General features: G+C 36.8%; 1 protein-coding gene across 3 annotated transcripts in view; it reads right to left on the bottom strand.

Annotated features, from left to right (window-relative positions):
* The window catches only part of atp10b (ATPase phospholipid transporting 10B), a 356,966-nt gene that overhangs the window by 39,501 nt on the left and 299,085 nt on the right, over positions 1–18,380 (bottom strand). For all 3 annotated transcript variants that reach the window (XM_039775061.1, XM_039775060.1, XM_039775062.1), the window contains 4 exons: positions 8,914–9,499; positions 6,051–6,157; positions 5,100–5,226; positions 2,050–2,234 (listed from right to left, as the gene is read on the bottom strand). In XM_039775061.1, coding sequence (XP_039630995.1) covers positions 2,050–2,234; positions 5,100–5,226; positions 6,051–6,157; positions 8,914–9,499 — 1,005 coding nt within the window. The remainder of the gene's footprint in view (positions 1–2,049; positions 2,235–5,099; positions 5,227–6,050; positions 6,158–8,913; positions 9,500–18,380) is intronic.

Here is an 18,380-nt window from a genome sequence, read left to right as displayed (position 1 = left end):
AAGCCAATGTCTAAGATTCAAGCTAAATGTCTGAGATGGCTGGTGTTGCTGTGCACTCTGGAAGCATATCACTCTGTATGCCTTGTCTTCCCGCACTGCAGATAGCGGCCTGCTCCCTAGACTCTAAAGGACTAGGACCATTGTAATGCTAATAACTGCAGTCTTGTAATTCCTTATTCAGTCTCCTCATTTGTCAGTCTCTTTTATCAAACGCACAATACATTATCTGCAGAACTGGTGTGTGCGAAGGTGGATATTGAAAGGCCTGCTCTGACTTGCCTATAGCCTGTGCTAAACCGAAAAAATGTTATTAATATTTCAAACATTCATATTTTAACAGTGATTTAAATTTTAATGGTACTTTTCATTTGTACTAAGCAAGCTGAACAAACTGGTCTAGCATTCTGAATTTCTTAATTGAATTTCTCTTATAAGTGAAACATGAGCATTGCATATTTGTGATACAAATGCTACTATTCTGATTCCTCATACTCTGACAGCTGAGATACAGTAAACACTGACTTCTGAGGTAAAGAACATCCACCCATCAATTTGTATCACTGTCTTTATGATATTCTGTTTGTGTGAAACCAGTCTTGACAGCAGTGGGCGGGGATTCGATTTTAACTCCAGGCAAAAGTCAGTGCATTCACCACATAAGCACCTAAACACACAGTGGCAATTGACCCCAAAAAAACATCTTTGGTAGACTGAAAGGCAAGACATGCGCACAGACAAAAGTTTGTAGTGTGTCCTAAGTGTGGACATCTCAACAGCTTTCATCTTAATTTTTTCACATCCTCAAACAATGATGACTTACAAAAATTCTGAGATTAAATGTAGTACATTCTACATATAACACTATATTGATTACAGACTGTGGAATTTAAACTGTTTTGGTGAAATTGCAGCATGAAGTGGTCATTGTTAAAATGTTAGAATTATTAAAACTACAGCATTTTTTTCAATTCATTATATTGGAATTCCATTGGTGTTCCATGCTATGAACTTTTATTCACATGAATGCTAACTATGACATATATACGGTATATGGTAGCATTCTAAAAACCTGCTTAAAGAATACTCCACCAAAAAACATTATTTTAATATGTTTCTTACCTCATGTAGTTTTTAGTGCTGGCTGAGAAAAAAATGTAAACTCATGTTTTTGTGGATAATAGTAATAACAATGCTTTTGATACAATACAAGCCTTTATTGACTAACAGTTGACAAGAGCCAACAATATCAAAAACTTTCATGATTAAATCCCGTGTTACTCGTGTTGCATAATCCATGTCAATTCATCTAGCTGTATGCTCAAAATGTGCAAAATGCATGCATTTTTGTGAAAGCATTTGTAAATAAATAAATATCTCAGGAAAACAGTCCACAAACAGGAAGCTCATTAACATGGAGTGGTGCTTTTGAACTGAAGACAGTATTCTCAACCAATGAATAGGGGTCTTCAAACTCAAGCTCTCCCTTTTTGGTGTATGAATACAAAGTGCTGCCCTCTCCCCAGCATAAAAGGCAAGAGGCCATTTGCCAGAGTAAAAGGCCTCACCTTAGTAGTTTTAGCTCCTATACAATCCTTGATCCTTTGAATCAAGATTCTCTTTTGTAACAGACTCACATAAAAAATCTTAAACAACTGATGACAGAAATGGAGGGGAACTAATGGTTAAAAAGGCATTTAAAATTTAAAACAGCTGATTCTTAATTAATGGTGTCTTTTGTCCTGTGTTTATAATGTGGTATATTATAAAACATGAATGTTGGTAGGGTGATGTTTTTCCTGTTCATGAGAATATGAAAATGGGCAAGTTCTGGGACAGTGGGACTTAATTTAGTTGACAGCATTAATGGTTGTATTTAGAACTACAGTATTCTGCATTAGGTTTATATGACCTTAATGTGAAATACATTTTCATATGTAAATGAAACATTTAATTCTATACACATCTAATGCCAATGGTGTCTTTTAATCTAGATCCATTGTTGTAGTCTTAATTGGCAAAATAAAGTTACATCTCTGGAGAAGTACTTACCTTGCTATCGGTATTGATAGTGTAGATGATATCCTTTTGATCTAACAACTTACAGGAGTGAGCGATGTTGACTGCTGTTTCTTGCTTGTCTCCTGTTAGCACCCATATTTGAATACCAGCTTCCCGGAGTGCCTCAATGGTGTCTGGCACCCCTTCCTGCAGCCGATCTTCAATACCAGTGGCACCTAGAAAAAAAACAATTAATTAAAATATCAGCCATTGTCTCCTGGTGGATAAGGTTGGGTCAAGAAATGCCCTTTTGTCTTTTAAAAACTTAAAAAGATTATAGCTAAATATCATACATTTACTTAATAATATAAATAGAAAGACTTTTCAGATTAAAATATAACTAAAACTATAACTAAACGATAGATAGATAGATAGATAGATAGATAGATAGATAGATAGATAGATAGATAGATAGATAGATAGATAGATAGATAGATAGATAGATAGAGTGGAATATAGCCAGCTATTCATCCCGGCCAATACCCCCAGGCCGCCAGGTGGAGCCCTCCCTGCAGTATGGAGGTGCCCCAAATGCCAGCAGGGAATTATGGACATTGGAGTTTTCCTACTGGATACCACAGGGGCCGCTAGAAGGCGCTGCAATTAGGAACAGTGTTTATTTACCCTACACCCCTGAAATACGTCCGAGTCACATGGACAAGGAGAATGACATGCTTCCGGTGTGAAGAAAACGACTTTTGATCTGACTCGGAAGTGATAGGAGATCACATGGACTGGGGACAGGAACACTTCCGGGTCAGGGAGTATAAAAGGATTGTGGGAGCTCCCAGACAGTGAGCTGAGCTGGGTGAAAGGGTGGCAACGTGTCTGGGAGTGGAGGATTGTATTATTGAGTATATGTATTGTATATAAATGAGTATTGTGGAGAGGAGGGTGCTTGGTGTACTGTGCAGAATAAATAGTCTACTTTTGGACTTTTATCTGGTATCTGGCATCTTGGACAAGGGTTCAAGGGAGCGATAGCGCTCCCTATCTGTCACAATTAATAGATCTTTATTTATCCCCATGAAGAAAGTTGCCTTCTTTACAGAAGCTTATTTAATAAATTAATAAATAAATAGATAAAAATAAATAAACACACACACATACTATGGTCTGAAGAAAGAAAGTGAAAAAAAGGAAAACTTCTGACTTGGCTGCCACAGTCACAGTGGGGCATTATGCAGATGTATTACTGTTGGAATAAAGGAGCCCCATTAGCATTTCCTGGCACACTTCTTCTAAACAATTGTTTGGTTGAAAGTACTCAGTTTTAGTGTGTCACGGAGAGGATGTATCATATTAATAAAGTATCTATCTATCTATCTATCTAAGCTTGCCCTTTTTAATTAGTTTGTTGATTTGGTGGACCTTTCTTGAAGTGATGCTACTGGCCCAGCACGGCACAGCGTAGAAAATTATTTTTCTGCTAAATTCTAAATAGATGGCTAGGCAAAAAAAAATGTTTCATTTAATTTTGCCAACTGCATAAAAAGACATTTTTGTGCATTAGAGCACTATGATCAACAGTAAAATATTGATTTGATTTAATAAAGGCTTTTTAAACAGAAAGCACCTTGAGATGCTGCAGCTCAGGTTATGTTTTAGGTAAGCATGTTTCACCGCACTAAACCTCTGACCCTCTGAAGTCATGTAGATTATTGGTTAGGGAACTGGGCTGCCAACACTGAGTTAACATGTTTCACCCCCACCACTGATTAACGGCAGGACCCTAAGCAAGTCAATTAACCTGTCAGCTTTATATACACAGAAATAGGATAACAATTGTAGTGTTTGACTGCTCGTCAAACTGGATTAAAGCATCAAAGAAAATAACTGAACATAAATCAAATTGTTGTGTTAATCAGCTAATATTAAAGTAGGCTCTGTGAAATGGGAAAAAAGAATAAAAATCCAAATAAGGAATTTATGTATTGAATGCCTTAATGGGTTTAAAAATCCTACATATGTAACTCTAAAAGATCTCTTTTCCTAGTCTGACTTCTTTAAATGAAAACTATATACAATACTGGAAACTTATGCACATTTTGTAGACACAACACAGACTGTTTTCTTATTTTAATAAGAAGTATGTAATGTTTGAATGACATATTAGCAGAAAATAAATATTGGAATGTGTCCATAATATTATATGAGACTCTGCGGTGGGCTGGTGCCCTGCCTGGGGTTTGTCTCCTACCTTGCACCCTGTGTTGGCTGGGATGGGCTCCAGCAGACCCCTGTGACCCTGTAGTTAGGATATTGTGGGTTGGATAATGGATGGATGCATTATATGATACTCTGTTTTGGCATTTGTCAGCCTATGACAAGCCAAACGTGAGGTATCACTGCATACAATGCAGCATGCTGTTAAGAAACAACCCCATTTTTTGGTTGTCAGATTCTGGACATCACTAGCATCATCTTGCTGTTAATATTTGTTGATTTTGATATTTGGATATTTAAAAATGGACTGCGCTGTTTGGTTTTTTACATTTTGATAAAAAAGCCATTCAGTTTTTGGCTGTTGCACAGGTTTTTAGGTTGGTGGCATCTCAGTTTAAGTTTGTGCCATCAAAGCCGTCATCTTTTATTAAGAGGTATAATCTGAATTTAGATCAGATGAACTTTGGAAAATATAAAAAGGCAAGACTATTTTTTTAGAATATAATAACTTAGCAAAAATATAAATAAATTTAACAAAATTCAAGATTTTAAACTAGGAACATTTTTTGAGGAAAATTTAATATTGCTCTACTCAAACGTTACATTAATTCTTTTTGGTTTCTGATCTTATCCACACAACCATCAACCTTAGTATGTCAATCTCCTTCCTCTGCAACTCAAAATATGCTTACTAAATCCAAACTTCTTAAAGTCTTCTTATGCACTGATTACTTTGTTTATAACACTGGACATTTTGTCCAAAGGCATGCATCTCTTTTAATGCCTGGGATATCTTATCAACCTTATTTGCTTTATAGACTCCATATTTTGTTCTAAATTGTTCCTTCTTATTATTAGAACAGTGTAATTCATACCCAGCAAAGTAAGGTTGGTCTCTAGATTCAAAGCTGTCTCCAGCAGCATCTCATCTTTGTTGTCAATGGCCGTCTCCGCTTCAAGTCTAAAACTGGACCACTGTTCATATGCATCCTCACTTATTACCTGTGGTGATTCATAAAAATAAAAGGGATATATGGAAATGTTAGTTTACATGGCAACACAGAACTAAAAGCACTCTGCTGTATTTGATGTTTTTAGGAAAACATTGCTAAAAGAAATCAAAATGCTGGGTATTGCTAGTAGCAAAGTTTCAATACAATGAATGTGCATGTCTTTTTTGATGAAAGTGAATAACAATATTACACTTGGTCTATTTCTGTGATCATGGATTTATATATTTTATTTTTACATTCTGATTCAGAAATACCTGGTCAGCAAATACTAAGGGGTTGAGTGGTCTCTTTACACCTACTGTAATTGCCTGTGTATGGCTCACGTTCCCTGATCCTAATATCTAGACTTGATTTGGCCTGAGCAGGGAGCAAGGATCAAGGAAAGAGACCTGTGAATCTATAAATATTTAAGCATCCATCCTAGTTTAAACAGATGATCAGTAGTAAACCACTAAATGACAAGCACTTCTTTACCTTTCATAACTTGGTGAATGTTTTTATCTCCAATGACTATTTACTGTTCTGCAAGCATGGCATACTTCCATTTCACTTTCTCAGATATCACATGTAAAAGCATTTTTAATTTAATGCATCATCAGAAAAATGTGAAGTCAGTTTGTGTTGTACTGCATGACCCAAAGCAAATTCCTTCTGGTTTCCCTTGAAGGAGGACCTTAGGTACAGCTTTTGAGTGCCTATAATGATGTCAATGGAGTGATCTGATGTGCTTTTACTACAGTATATGTTGAAGAATATTGTAGTACAAACAATATGACCAAGCGACATCAAAGATTTCAGAAAAACTTCACTTACTTTTTTAGCAATGCACAGTGTTCGCAGTCCATCTTTTGCATACCAGTCGAGATGTTTTTGCGTCTTTGCTGCTGTTCTTTTCATTTTTTTTTCCTCCTCTGGATGTTCTGAAAACAAATAAAAAAGTATTACGTAGTATTGTGATTAAACTATCATTACTTGTCATGCATGTGTGCTGCCTCCACTAGGAGAATGGCAGGAATAAATGAGAGAACAGACCAGCAGATGAAACATCTCCCAAAAAAGAAAGCAGAGGTTAGAAAGACTAGAACAAAACTACAGTGGTAAAAATGATTAAAGGAGAATTCTCTGTGATTCAATACCATATGAAAAATATGCAAGTTCAGAGAAAAAAAAAATATATCTCAAGAAAATGACAGAACTTCTGAATCATAATAGTATGAGATCATCTGAAGGGTGTATGGGGACTGATTTATGGGGTGCACAGTGAAGAGGTGTGGCTATACCTAGATGTGATGTGTCTTTTTGTTTGCTCAACAGACTGTAGACTGTTGATCCACAAGATCAATAGGCCCACCCTAAATCTTTTCACAGGCAGCTGACTCTAGCCATAGATGGGATAAACATCCATCATCTTCCGTAACATTGCAATAGTTGCTGCTGACAATGAATGTTGTCTTTCCAAGTATAATTAGTTGGGATTTTCCCATCAAGGACCATAAACATTCATCTTATCTTTGTTGTTTTTTATATGCTAATTTCTTAAAGTTATAGCATGGGAGATTTTTCCGTAAACCTAATAAATGCCAAAAGCAAGAGAACTAAATGTTTGCAGTTTTTACAACCACAAAAGACAAGGCTAAAACAAATTTAACTTAAAAACACCCATCCATTCATACATTTTCTTCTTCTTCTTTTTTTGGCTGCTCCCATTAGGGGTTGCCACAGCAGATCATCTTCTTCCATATCTTTCTGTCCTCTGCATCTTGTTCTGTTACACCTATCACCTGCATGTCCTCTCTCACTACATCCATAAACCTTTGCATAGGCCTTCCTCTTTTTGTCTTCCCTGGCAGCCCCTATCCTCAGCATCCTTCTCCTAATATACTCAGCATCTCTTCTCTGCACATGTCCAAACCAATGCAATCTTGCCTCTCTGACTTTGTCTCCCAACCGTCCAACTTGAGCTGACCCTCTAATGTACCCAATTTCTAATCCTATTCATCCTCGTCACACTCACTGCAAATCTTAGCATCTTTAACTCTGCGACCACCAGCTCTGTCTCCTGCTTTCTGGTCAGTGCCATCTTCTCCAACCCATATAACACATAGCTGGTCTCACTACTGTCCTGTAGACCTTCCCTTTCACTCTTGCTGATACCCATCTATCACAAATCACTCCTGACACTCTTCTCCACCCATTCCACCCTGCCTGCACTCTCTTTTTAACCTCTCTCCCACAATCCCCATTACTCTGTATTGTTGATCCCAAGTATTTAAACTCATCCACCTTCACCAACTCTACTCCTTCCAACCTCACCATTCCATTGACCTCCTTCTCATTTACACACATGTATTCTGTCTTGTTCCTACTGACCTTCATTCCTCTCCTCTCCAGAACATATCTAAACCTGCTATATCCTAAGCAGGGTCGTGGGAATGTACAAATTTATCATGGATATAGCTCTTTAGAAGTTACCTAACTAATGAAGAATGACGTTCCAGTTATCCTAACAAACAGTTACTCTTTCATCCATCATTACATTTCTCTTATTTGGTTTATGCTTTTTGGTGGATTCACTCTCTTATTCTTGATTTAGTTCAAAAGTTTACATCCTGCCAAGTTCAAATTAACAAATACAGTATTATATATTCATCCATTCTAGAATCTAATAGACTAAGATTATACTTTTATAAACAGGCTCATGATAATGGCTAGGGTTTAGATTTCTGTCCTGTCATTTCCTTTGATAGCTTGTGTTCTATTCTGCATCTTTGAAATTCATCTGCTATTATTCCATCTGTGGAACAATTCCCAGGAATATTGTATTCATTATCTACCTAATGATCTATCTATCTATCTATCCTGTAATGGCAAAATTTGGTTAAAAAAAATAATAGATTAACGTACAGTATTCATTAATCTATCTAAGGTGACATGAATCAACAACAACAACATTTATTTATATAGCACATTTTCATACAAACAGTAGCTCAAAGTGCTTTACATATTAAAGAATAGAAAAATGAAAGACACAATTATAAAACAAAATAAATCAACATTAATTAACATCGAATAAGAGTAAGGTTCAATGGCCAGGGGGGACAGAAAAAACAAAAACTCCAGACGGCTGGAGAAAAAATAAAATCTGTAGGGATTCCAGACCATGAGACCGCCCAGTCCCCTCTGGGCAAGAATCATAAAAATAAAAAAGAAACAAATCTTCTCTTACCACAAATTTTATGTGGATTGGCCTTCAGTATGTCTCTATAGAATGAAAACTTATTTTCTTTCATTAAAGACAAACTTCATCTGATATTTAAACTTGACTAAAGAAACAGAGTTAGCCAGTGAATGATAACTCAATGGCTTTGTCAAACCCGGGCACAGCTGGCAAAATAAAAAATATTTAATCATTCCCATAGTGAATGGGAATCCACCCCACAGGACAGTCTCTTGAATTTGATTGACTTACAGCATGTGCCACATTTAATCACACTACTGTCTATGAGATATTGATTTAATTTTGGCAAATTATATTTTGTTATTGAACTGGTCAGGAACACAGAAAAGTTTAATCTCACACTTTCTTTCTCTTTTTTAATAAAGACTGAAATTTCTGAAAGTTAATGGTAAGGACAAGACTAAATATATATATATATAGTGGCTGCAGAGTGCTTACCACGTGAAGGAGTTTCTAGCAGGTCCATGATGACTGAGTCAGCTCCCTTTGTGTAGACAACGACCTCCTTCGTAAGTGGATGCCGGACAACCACGGACATTCTCTTCCTTGCTGAATCAAAAGCTAATGTACGAAGGACCTCAAAAGTTAGTATGGCACCTTGAGGTAGACGTACAGTGACCTGCTCTGAGGTTCTGGAGAGAAGTGTAAAGTTATAGGCTTTGGCTGCGTGAACCAAGGCTGCTTCATCAGGACTCTCAGCCTCATAGCAAAGTTCAGACCCAACATGGTCCTCCCCAGTGATGCCTTGTGAGTCATCTTTGCTCTCCATGTTAATTCTACTGCTGCAGCTCTTCTCAATACAACCCCCAGAGGCACCATTACTCTCCACTTCACACCAACTGCCCTCGGGTGGCTCAGTACCATCAGCAATTGCCTGGGCCTTCTTTGTTCCACTGGACTGATCAGAGTTGGACTGATTAGAAGTCCAGGCCTGGCTGATTTTTCCAGTTTTTAGTTTCTGCAGCAAGTAATGTAGTTTCTCAAGAGAGTACGTGGAAGGCTTAAGCGTTGGTGGCTCTGTCACCTGTGGATATAACAAAAAGACATATTAGTTAATCTTCTTAAACTAATTGTTTTATGGGTGAGGCAAAACGCTACACCGGAAAAATACCTGAAAATAAAATTCAAACCAAACAATTCTAGACAGTTCAAAAATCTCATCAGATGTACCATATCATAGTTGACACTTTAGATTCACAGCTCCAGCTAATAGCATTTGACAATATGGAGTTTGCCTATTCTGGATATTACAGTATATCAGTACATATTGTGAATGTTGTTGTGAAAGAGTGAAAACCAACTCTGTCCATTCCCAAAGAGAGGGGATCCATGAGTAAATATTCTCCCTGGTCAATAATCATTTCTTTTGCGTTTTGCTTTCTATTGCTTAGGTTGAGCAAGCAAGTGGGCAGGGTTTGTTTTAGTTTAGAGGCCACAGCAAACCTGAGTAATGACTCAAGCCTGCAACAATTCTTTCTTATCAGCTGACTTTGTGTATATTTATTTATACATGTTTATTGTACCTTGACATATAGCATTCAGTCCTTCAGTGAATTTGATGTTGTGCTTTATGCCAAAAGCAGTGTGCTGGTGTAATGATTTTCATTGTGATAATAATTTGGGTTGTTTCAAAACATTTTTATTGGAAATAGATGCTATTGTTCTAGCTGAAAAAGTGCCAGAGGTTATCTCCTATGTTACCCAGGGATCTTGCTTTCAGGCTTGTGAGGAGTAATTCTGTGACAAAAAGTAAGGGCTAGGTGGTTGTCACACATGGGAGGCAACTAAAGGGCTCAGAAGAAGGTAATTTCCGGTTAGATCAAGGGTTGGCAGAGTGCACTGATCCTTTCTCTTACCTCCCCACAGAGCAACTGCGGGAAATTCTGCCTGGCTCTCAGGACGACATTACTTCCAGTTCTACCCCAGAAGACGTCACTTCCAGTTCCGCCCCAGAAGATGTCACTTCTAGTCCAACAGCAGAGCTCACCTCCTAATGATGTAATTTCCACATCACAAGAAGTCACAACCTGATGACCTCATTTCCGGTTCCAGTCCCAAGATTCCTCCACTTCCTGTTTCTAAAATATATACCCGCCATGTTTCCTAACCTGTTCAGTTCTGTTGTGGACTCTTGTATATAAAAAACTTTGCATCAACCTTTTTTGCAATCAGCAGCCAGTTCTCAATTATATGGGAGGTTGCCCCAGACAGCTTTACTGTATTGTGTCAAGGCTTGATTATTACCACGTTATATGTGATTAGCTAGAGTTGTAGAACATTAGACAATTGCACAAATGCTGACAAGAATGGACTATTCAGCCCAACAAAGTTTTTCAATGCCATTTTATAGATTATATAATATTAATTTGAGATTATTATCATTTATTTCAGTTTCTTTGTATTTGTTATGTATGGGTTTGTATTTATGTGTAATATATATTTTATTGTTCATTTTTTTATTGTTTTTTAATATGCTCATGTATTTTCTCTTATGTTTGCAATCATGTAGTGTATCTTTAAATATTTTGATGTTATGTGTGCTTTGTGGGTGGAGCCCCAGGAGGCGGGGCCACCTTAACATCACTGCATCATCTCTCTCACAATATAAAGGGCTGAGAACAGTGCAGATTACTGAATTGTATTAGGAGTATTGTAAGTGTTATTTCTCTTGTGGATTTACGGTTTGTTCCGATTTTTTTGCTCTTGTTAGATTTTGCTTTTGGATTGTGTTTTTGGGTCTTGTTCACTTTTAGACAACTGCTTTTTGCTGATTTCAGCATTTTGTTTTGTTTTTCAGTTTTGTTCAAGAAATCCTGATTTATAAAGATTATTTATTTGCCTGTTTGTGCACAAACTGGGGATTTAGGTAATCCTCTTCCTCCTTGTGGCACTTTTTGCTTTATTTTGGGAATTTCTACATTTTTTTTATTGTGTTAGATCTTGTTTGGGGCCTGCTAAGCTGAAAGCCAGCAGTGAGCAGTAAGGAGTAGCTGGACTGATGTGTGCCTCTTCTGGGCCATCCAGTGAAGAGCCTAGCCCTGAAATGTGGCTATATTTAGTAGTTTTCACACCCATTTTCATATGATTGAGACTCTATCAAAAATATTATATTATTACAATATGTGCAAAATGCACTGTATACAATGGGTAACTCATCTTAAATATGGTTTGAATGATGTACTGTATATTTTAAGAGAACAAAAGTTTATAAGAGCAGTAACAGCCACACAAAAAGTGGTACACTTTACAAACTCTGGATGAGACACTAGTTAACCATTCATACAGGAGCAATATACAGCCATCTTGTTAACTGAACTCATGGTTTATTCATGCTAAACCGTTCTCTCTCTCTACTCTCTCTCTTTCTCTTATTTCTGCCATTCTGAATGATACCATGTACAATGAGCAGAATATATAATTAAATGGCATGTTACATAAACCAAAAGAAATAACTCCTAATTATGAAATGGTTTGGACCAAAATCTGAAGAGTGCCCACCCCTGCCTTAGCTACAATGCCACAGGGCCTATACTTTTGAATCCACTGGTATTAAAAGTTGAATTTACTGTGACATTATTAAGCATAAAAAATGGCTGCTGGAAGTGGATCATTGTTCTGAATTAAAAAAAAAAAGTTTGGATGAGACTGTCTCTCTTTAACTCAGCTGGCTGTGTTGTCATATTATCACAAGAACAAACAGCCTGGGTTTGATTTTTCTCTAGTGGATCACCTGCTCATGAAGTCATGCCTTCAAAATTTCAGCCAGCTCTGCACTGGTTGGCTGTCTGTGCTCAGCAGCGGGCTGACAGCCTTCTCCACAGTCTCACTGTATCCTAAAGCCACTGCGGTGAACATAATTGGCTTTCTGTCAACAGATGTCTTGTTAAAATTGACTTTCAGAAAATGGCCCATGCTGACATCACTGTGCTTGCTTACAATTTGTTTTAAATTGCATATATGATGAAAGAACAATTGTAAATATTAAAGGAGAGAAAGGACACAAGTGTGTCAATTGCATTGCTATTAATTAAGTTAAAACAAGGATTAAAGTATGTCTTATCTTTGCTTTTTCACCTTACCTGATTCAATCATCTCTGTCCTTCATTAGCATTTCAAACATTACCCAATTCTCCCTGCTGGTAATATATGCTGCTGACTTCAAAGCACGATTTGGGATTATCTCATTCCACTATTAGTGCTCATTGGATGTTTGCTGGCTCTACGGGCACCACCTTTTATATAAAGTATGTACTGCCTAATTTAAATCTTCTTTGCATCCAAATAGCAGCAGCAACCTTTGATCCTTCACACAGCTTTAAATTGTGGACAGTAATTTTGGATAATATCTTAAAAAATGCACACTGGAACAACTTCTTACACTTAAAAGAAATGATTCTCACTAATAGCTGGTTTTGAAAGTGTTGATTTTTTAGGGTGATCATTTAGGGCACTTGATACACAAGTCAAGTTCATGAGTAGCACTTACTTTACTTGATTGACCTGCTGTCCAGAAAAGTAAGTCGGTTCATCCATGTATTACTAAATCCTCTTAACCCAGGTTAATTTCAATGTACTCATCACACACTGTAATACAACTACAGCAGATATTAAAGTCAGTGATTTGTGACATCAGATTTTAAAGTGTATTTTGGAAAACTCTTTAATTTTTCACATCATTTTATTCAGGGATGGCTCGAGGGTACATGTTGCCCTAGGCAGTACTGGGTGCAAGCATCCACGATTCATAAATGACATCAAAGAAAGAATCTCACTTTGAAATTGCTGCACTTGCAACTGCATGTGAAAATGATGATTGTTTCCTTTGGGGACTGGTGCACATAGTTGGTGGGTGGGGCACTTGGATGGTGTTTGGCGGGCCCAAATCTTGGTGCTTCTAGGCTTGGGCTAAGAGCCAGGACTGCTTGTGTTTACTGTCTGTGGTATTAAGCCAGGTGTCTTTCTTCAAGGGATAAAGGTTTCTAAGGTTTTTTTCTCAGGGTTGATCTCCTTAAGGTGTAAAATAAGGGAGCACTGCAATACTAGTGCATTGGATAAGCTGATTTTTGATGATGTCAATTTTAATACATTGCTGTTTATCATGGCAACAGAGGTTGGTGATTTAGTTAGTCATTAACATTAAAACATAAGTAATATGATAGTTATAATTTGTTACTAACCCTCACCTACTCTGTTTCTCTTCTTGGTACTCAAATGTGTGCCTACCTGCCAAGTTGTTTTGCCTTCCTAAGGTAAAGTCATCTCTGATGGAGGATCATAGGAATCATCGGGTAGAGGGGTCCTTTCATTGGATTGGCTGGCCTATCGCTGACTCAGCTGTGGAATGGCCAATAGGGGGAGGCAGCTCGATGGCTGAGCTCTCAAGAACTCTGAACAAACCCAAGTCGTATGATGTGATATCATCTACTGTTGAATTCTGCTATTTACTTGTAATGTTTCAATTGCACTGTTATATAGTATATTCGAAATTACTTGTGTTCTGTGTATTGTATGGTATTTACCCCCTTTTTTGACACCCACTGCACGCCCAGCCTACCTGGAAAGAGGTCTCTCTTTGAATTGCCTTTCCCAAAGTGTCTTCCATTTTTTCCCTACAAGGGTTTTTTGGGGGAGTTTTTCCTTGTCTTCTTAGACAGTCAAGGCTAGGGGGTTGTCAAAAGGCAGGACCTGTTAAAGCCCATTGTGGTACTTCTTGTGTGATTTTGGGCTATATAAAAATAAATTGTATTGTATTGTATTTATTGCATGTTGCTTGGACATGCAAGTAAGAATTTCTCTGTACTTAGCACACATGACAATAGCACCACTACCACTACTACATGTTGATTTTTCTGACTATGGTTTGGTAAAGGTGTCTGACAAATTAAATAATTAAATGAAATATTTTAGCACAAATGTATATGCAAAATATTAAGCACTAGAAGGTACATATAGTAAGCTAGCAGTGAATACTGAACCTGAATAACTGTAGATGCCAATCCAGGTCCTTGGACTTGGCTATTATTTCGTTTGACCCGGAAGTCATAGCAGAACAATGCAGTTAAGCGGAAAAAAATTAAAGCTCCTTCATCTATCTGGCAATGTCTTATTAATTAGGTTCAAAATGAAGGAGTTGCTTTCAAAGACAAAGCACTCACTACTGAGAATAAAACTATCTAATCTGCCAACCATAATACATTCCTTGATTGGTTCTCAGAGGCAGCATGTCAGCCAAAAACAGAAGTCTCCAAGTGAGCGAGTAAAGTCATTTCTTTCTGGGAATGATAAGCATTTATTTTTGACATTCTAAGATGGCATGAAAGTCCAAAAAAATTAAAGGAAAAAATGTAAGGAAATTGATATTTTTTTACTGATTTGTAGAGGTGTGGAAAACAAATTGATACAGTAGAATATGTAATTCTTTTCAATACTAAGTATCACCAATGCACTTTAGATAAGTATCAGGATTTTTTTTGCATTTTTCCGATATGTATAGAGATAGAAATCTGTTCAATAGTGCTACAATTTGCAATGTGCCACCTTTAGAAATGTAGGAGCAACATGCATTTGATTAGTGATAGAAGTACATATAACAAAATATAATACTTCCACATTCCCATAGACCACCTGCTTCATAATTAGCACTGCTGTAGAAAGTCCTCTGTTGTAGCAAAGAAATAGCTTAATATGAAACATGCACTTTTCAAGCATTGACATATTAAAATTAAGTACTTTGGAACACTACAAACTAGGACTACCCTTTCCACTCCAGCAGAGTAAAGCTGATTTTAGAGTTCTCCATTTCTATTAACTAATGTAATCATCCATCCATCCAGCCATCCATCCATCCTATATTCAACCTGCTATATCCTAACACAGGGTCACGGGGGTCTGCTGGAGCCAATCCCAGCCAACACAGGGCGCAAGGCAGGAAACAAATCCCAGGCAGGAGAAGTACAAAAAAAAAATAAACTGAATTTGATTATTACATTCTGCTGCAGAGGTGTTGTTTGTTCCCTGTTAGGTCAAAATTTACTTTTTAATGTGTGAACTGTAAATTTGGTCTGAGCTGCAGCAAAGCTTCACAGAGAAAATAAAGTGAAGCTAATGTTCATAAAATCAATTAAACAACAACAAGAGAATGTGAAACATCACAGTATCTTTTTTCTTTGTTTTTAATTTCTCATATACGAAGTATAGGGAAAGTATTGCAATCGTCCAAAAATTCAACCTCGAGATTTTGGTGAATCTCAACGATTTAGACCTCCCCGAGTCCGATTTACTTTCTCATAGTGAAAATATTGTAATCGTCCAAACAGTCAATTTGAAGGTTTTGATGAATCTCGACATTTTAGACCTCCCTGAGTCTGAAAATACTATTTTTGGAATGATGTCTGTGTGTCTGTCTCTCTGTGTCTGTGTGTGTATGTAAACATGATAACCTGAGTATGCTTTCAGTTAGGTCAACCAAACTTTGCCTACAAGTATTAGGTACAAAACATTTCTATCAACTTTTGACCTATTTCCGCTAACCAGAAGTGGTACTTTTTTATTCATCCAGCTGCAGAGTCTGATTTATTTAACTTTACTTTTATAATAATTGTTCAATATTTTGTAAATTTGAATTGATTTGTTGTTGATGGTTCTTTGATGTATATAATATAAATATATAATCATTGCCTTGTGGTTTACATTGTCTTGTGGTTTAAATATCCATCTTGTATATCTGAGTATACAAGAAAGTCTAGGGGAGACCACTCATGATTTTTTTTCAGTGGCTAATCACGTGCAATTTTTATTAATATTTGCAAACTGAATGTGTTCCATTTGTGTTCAGTAACTGAATATGTAACATCACAGACATAATGAATTTACAGCAGCATTTCTTAACCTTACTTCTAATGTGACACCCCATTAATAAGTGTTCAGTCTTTAATATGATTAAAATTTGGTTTAAGGAAATTCATTTTTCTTGTGTGGTTTATGGTAATGCATGGAGAAGATATGTTATAAAGAGCATTAGACTTTGTATCCAAAAAATGGCAATTAAAAAATACAGTCTACCAGAGAAAACACTTAAGTAGCTTGTCTCCTTTTCATGCTCTGTGGGGAAGCATGCAGTAAAATCTTTATTAAATGTAGAGTAACTGCTTGAAAGGTCTGCTACAAAAATCAGTAGAATAACCAAGTGAGAAACATCTGGTCTATGATTTCTCATTTATGTTTTGACATTTTTTAAATTGGATTAAAAGGGGTTTGAGAAAGTTATGTATGTTTTGGTATGATTTGTGAATGGTAAAAGTTCTTTTTTTTTTTAAACATACATAAACCATGAAAGTCACATAAGATTAAATTCTCAAATCAGCTTAAACTAATTCAGGGTCACAGGGTCTGAAGCCTATCCTGGAATCATCTGGAGCAGGGAAACCTTGGATGGAGTGCCAGTCAACTGCAGGGCCGACTTGTTTTCACACAGTGCTTCTTTAGAGCTGCCAATCAACCTAACCTGCGTGTGATTTGGATGCATAGAAAACAATTAGAGTGACCAAAGGAAAATGCAATGGACCTGAGGGGAGATTATGAGCAAACTCCACTCAGACAAAAGCTGGGTGTGGAATTCAAACCCATGGCACTGGATCCATGATGCAGCAATGCTAACCATAATAATCAACTTCTAAAAGAGCTACAATAGAATTTCTTGCTCATATATCCTGTCCCATAAATATAAACCCAGAATAGACAGCAGTTATCAGATGGAAGCCAAATGTCAATAAGAATTTATAGACGGTTCAACACAGTTAACATTTAAGAAAATAAATAGAATGAAACATGTAGTACTTTGCCTTTTATTTCCAAAAGTCATACCAGCAAGTCATAAAAAAGCAACATTCGCAGATGAAAGCGCTTCCAGTGTATTTTGTGACCTTGCTGAAATTTGATATTATTAACGTTAGATACTTATTTAGCCCATGGTGGTGGGTTTCAGTTGCTGGGCTAACAACAAACGACTGATCTATTTGTTAAGATGCACTTGGGCTCTGTTTTGACAGTGCTATCCATCTGCTTTGCCGATATCCAATCCTGAATGTGAAATCATTTGCTTCAGCTAATCTCACATAATGCAGACATCGGGATGCAAGGTTTCCAGAAACAGCTGCTTATTTAATTTTTTGCTGAAGATGTTACTTTGGAGTCAAAATTAGAATGTAAGAAAAGCTTGGCAAAAGCTGAAGATCAATGCATGACATGATTACTAATCTGACACTCCCCTCCTGTGAGAGAAGTTAACTTTGTGCCTTGTGTGCACTTCCTGAAACACTGAGTGTAAACTTTTAAGCAAGTTTTTGGAAGCAAATAACCATGTTTTTGCAATGCTGGTTGCAGTTCTCTTATACTGTATGATTCCAAAATCATGTTAAGAGAAGAATGTGTGAGAGCTACAACATTAGATTCTCACATACCACTAATCTCAAAGAAATTATGAAAGTAACTGACTTTGTTAAATGTATTTTCATTGTGTTGGAGGTCTAGAAAAGATGAAATGGAATGATTAGGCAGGATAGCAAGATCAATGTATCATTTTGTTTAAACAGAAGAGCTTTTTACTGTAAGGATAATTACCATTGAAAGAGAGAAGAAGTGTTGTGGAAGATATATTAAGGGATGTTGCCTCATAACTCTTAGGTTATGACTGTATATACAGTATATAACAGTACCACAAAGGGGTTAGGTTGCAGCCTCTGCATTCTCCATACTGAACCATAGAGTAAAGAGTTCTTCATCACTCACAAATGACATAGGTGTAAACAATAAAAATAACCACCTACCCTAACATGTTTTCTACAGCAAATCTAACTGCAGTTCCTTAAATTATTTACTTCACATGCTTTTATTTCTTTATTTTGTTG

The sequence above is a fragment of the Polypterus senegalus genome, chromosome 13, assembly GCF_016835505.1.
Source record: "Polypterus senegalus isolate Bchr_013 chromosome 13, ASM1683550v1, whole genome shotgun sequence".
Classification (NCBI taxonomy): domain Eukaryota; kingdom Metazoa; phylum Chordata; class Cladistia; order Polypteriformes; family Polypteridae; genus Polypterus; species Polypterus senegalus.
This window is presented reverse-complemented; position numbering and strand designations above follow the sequence as displayed.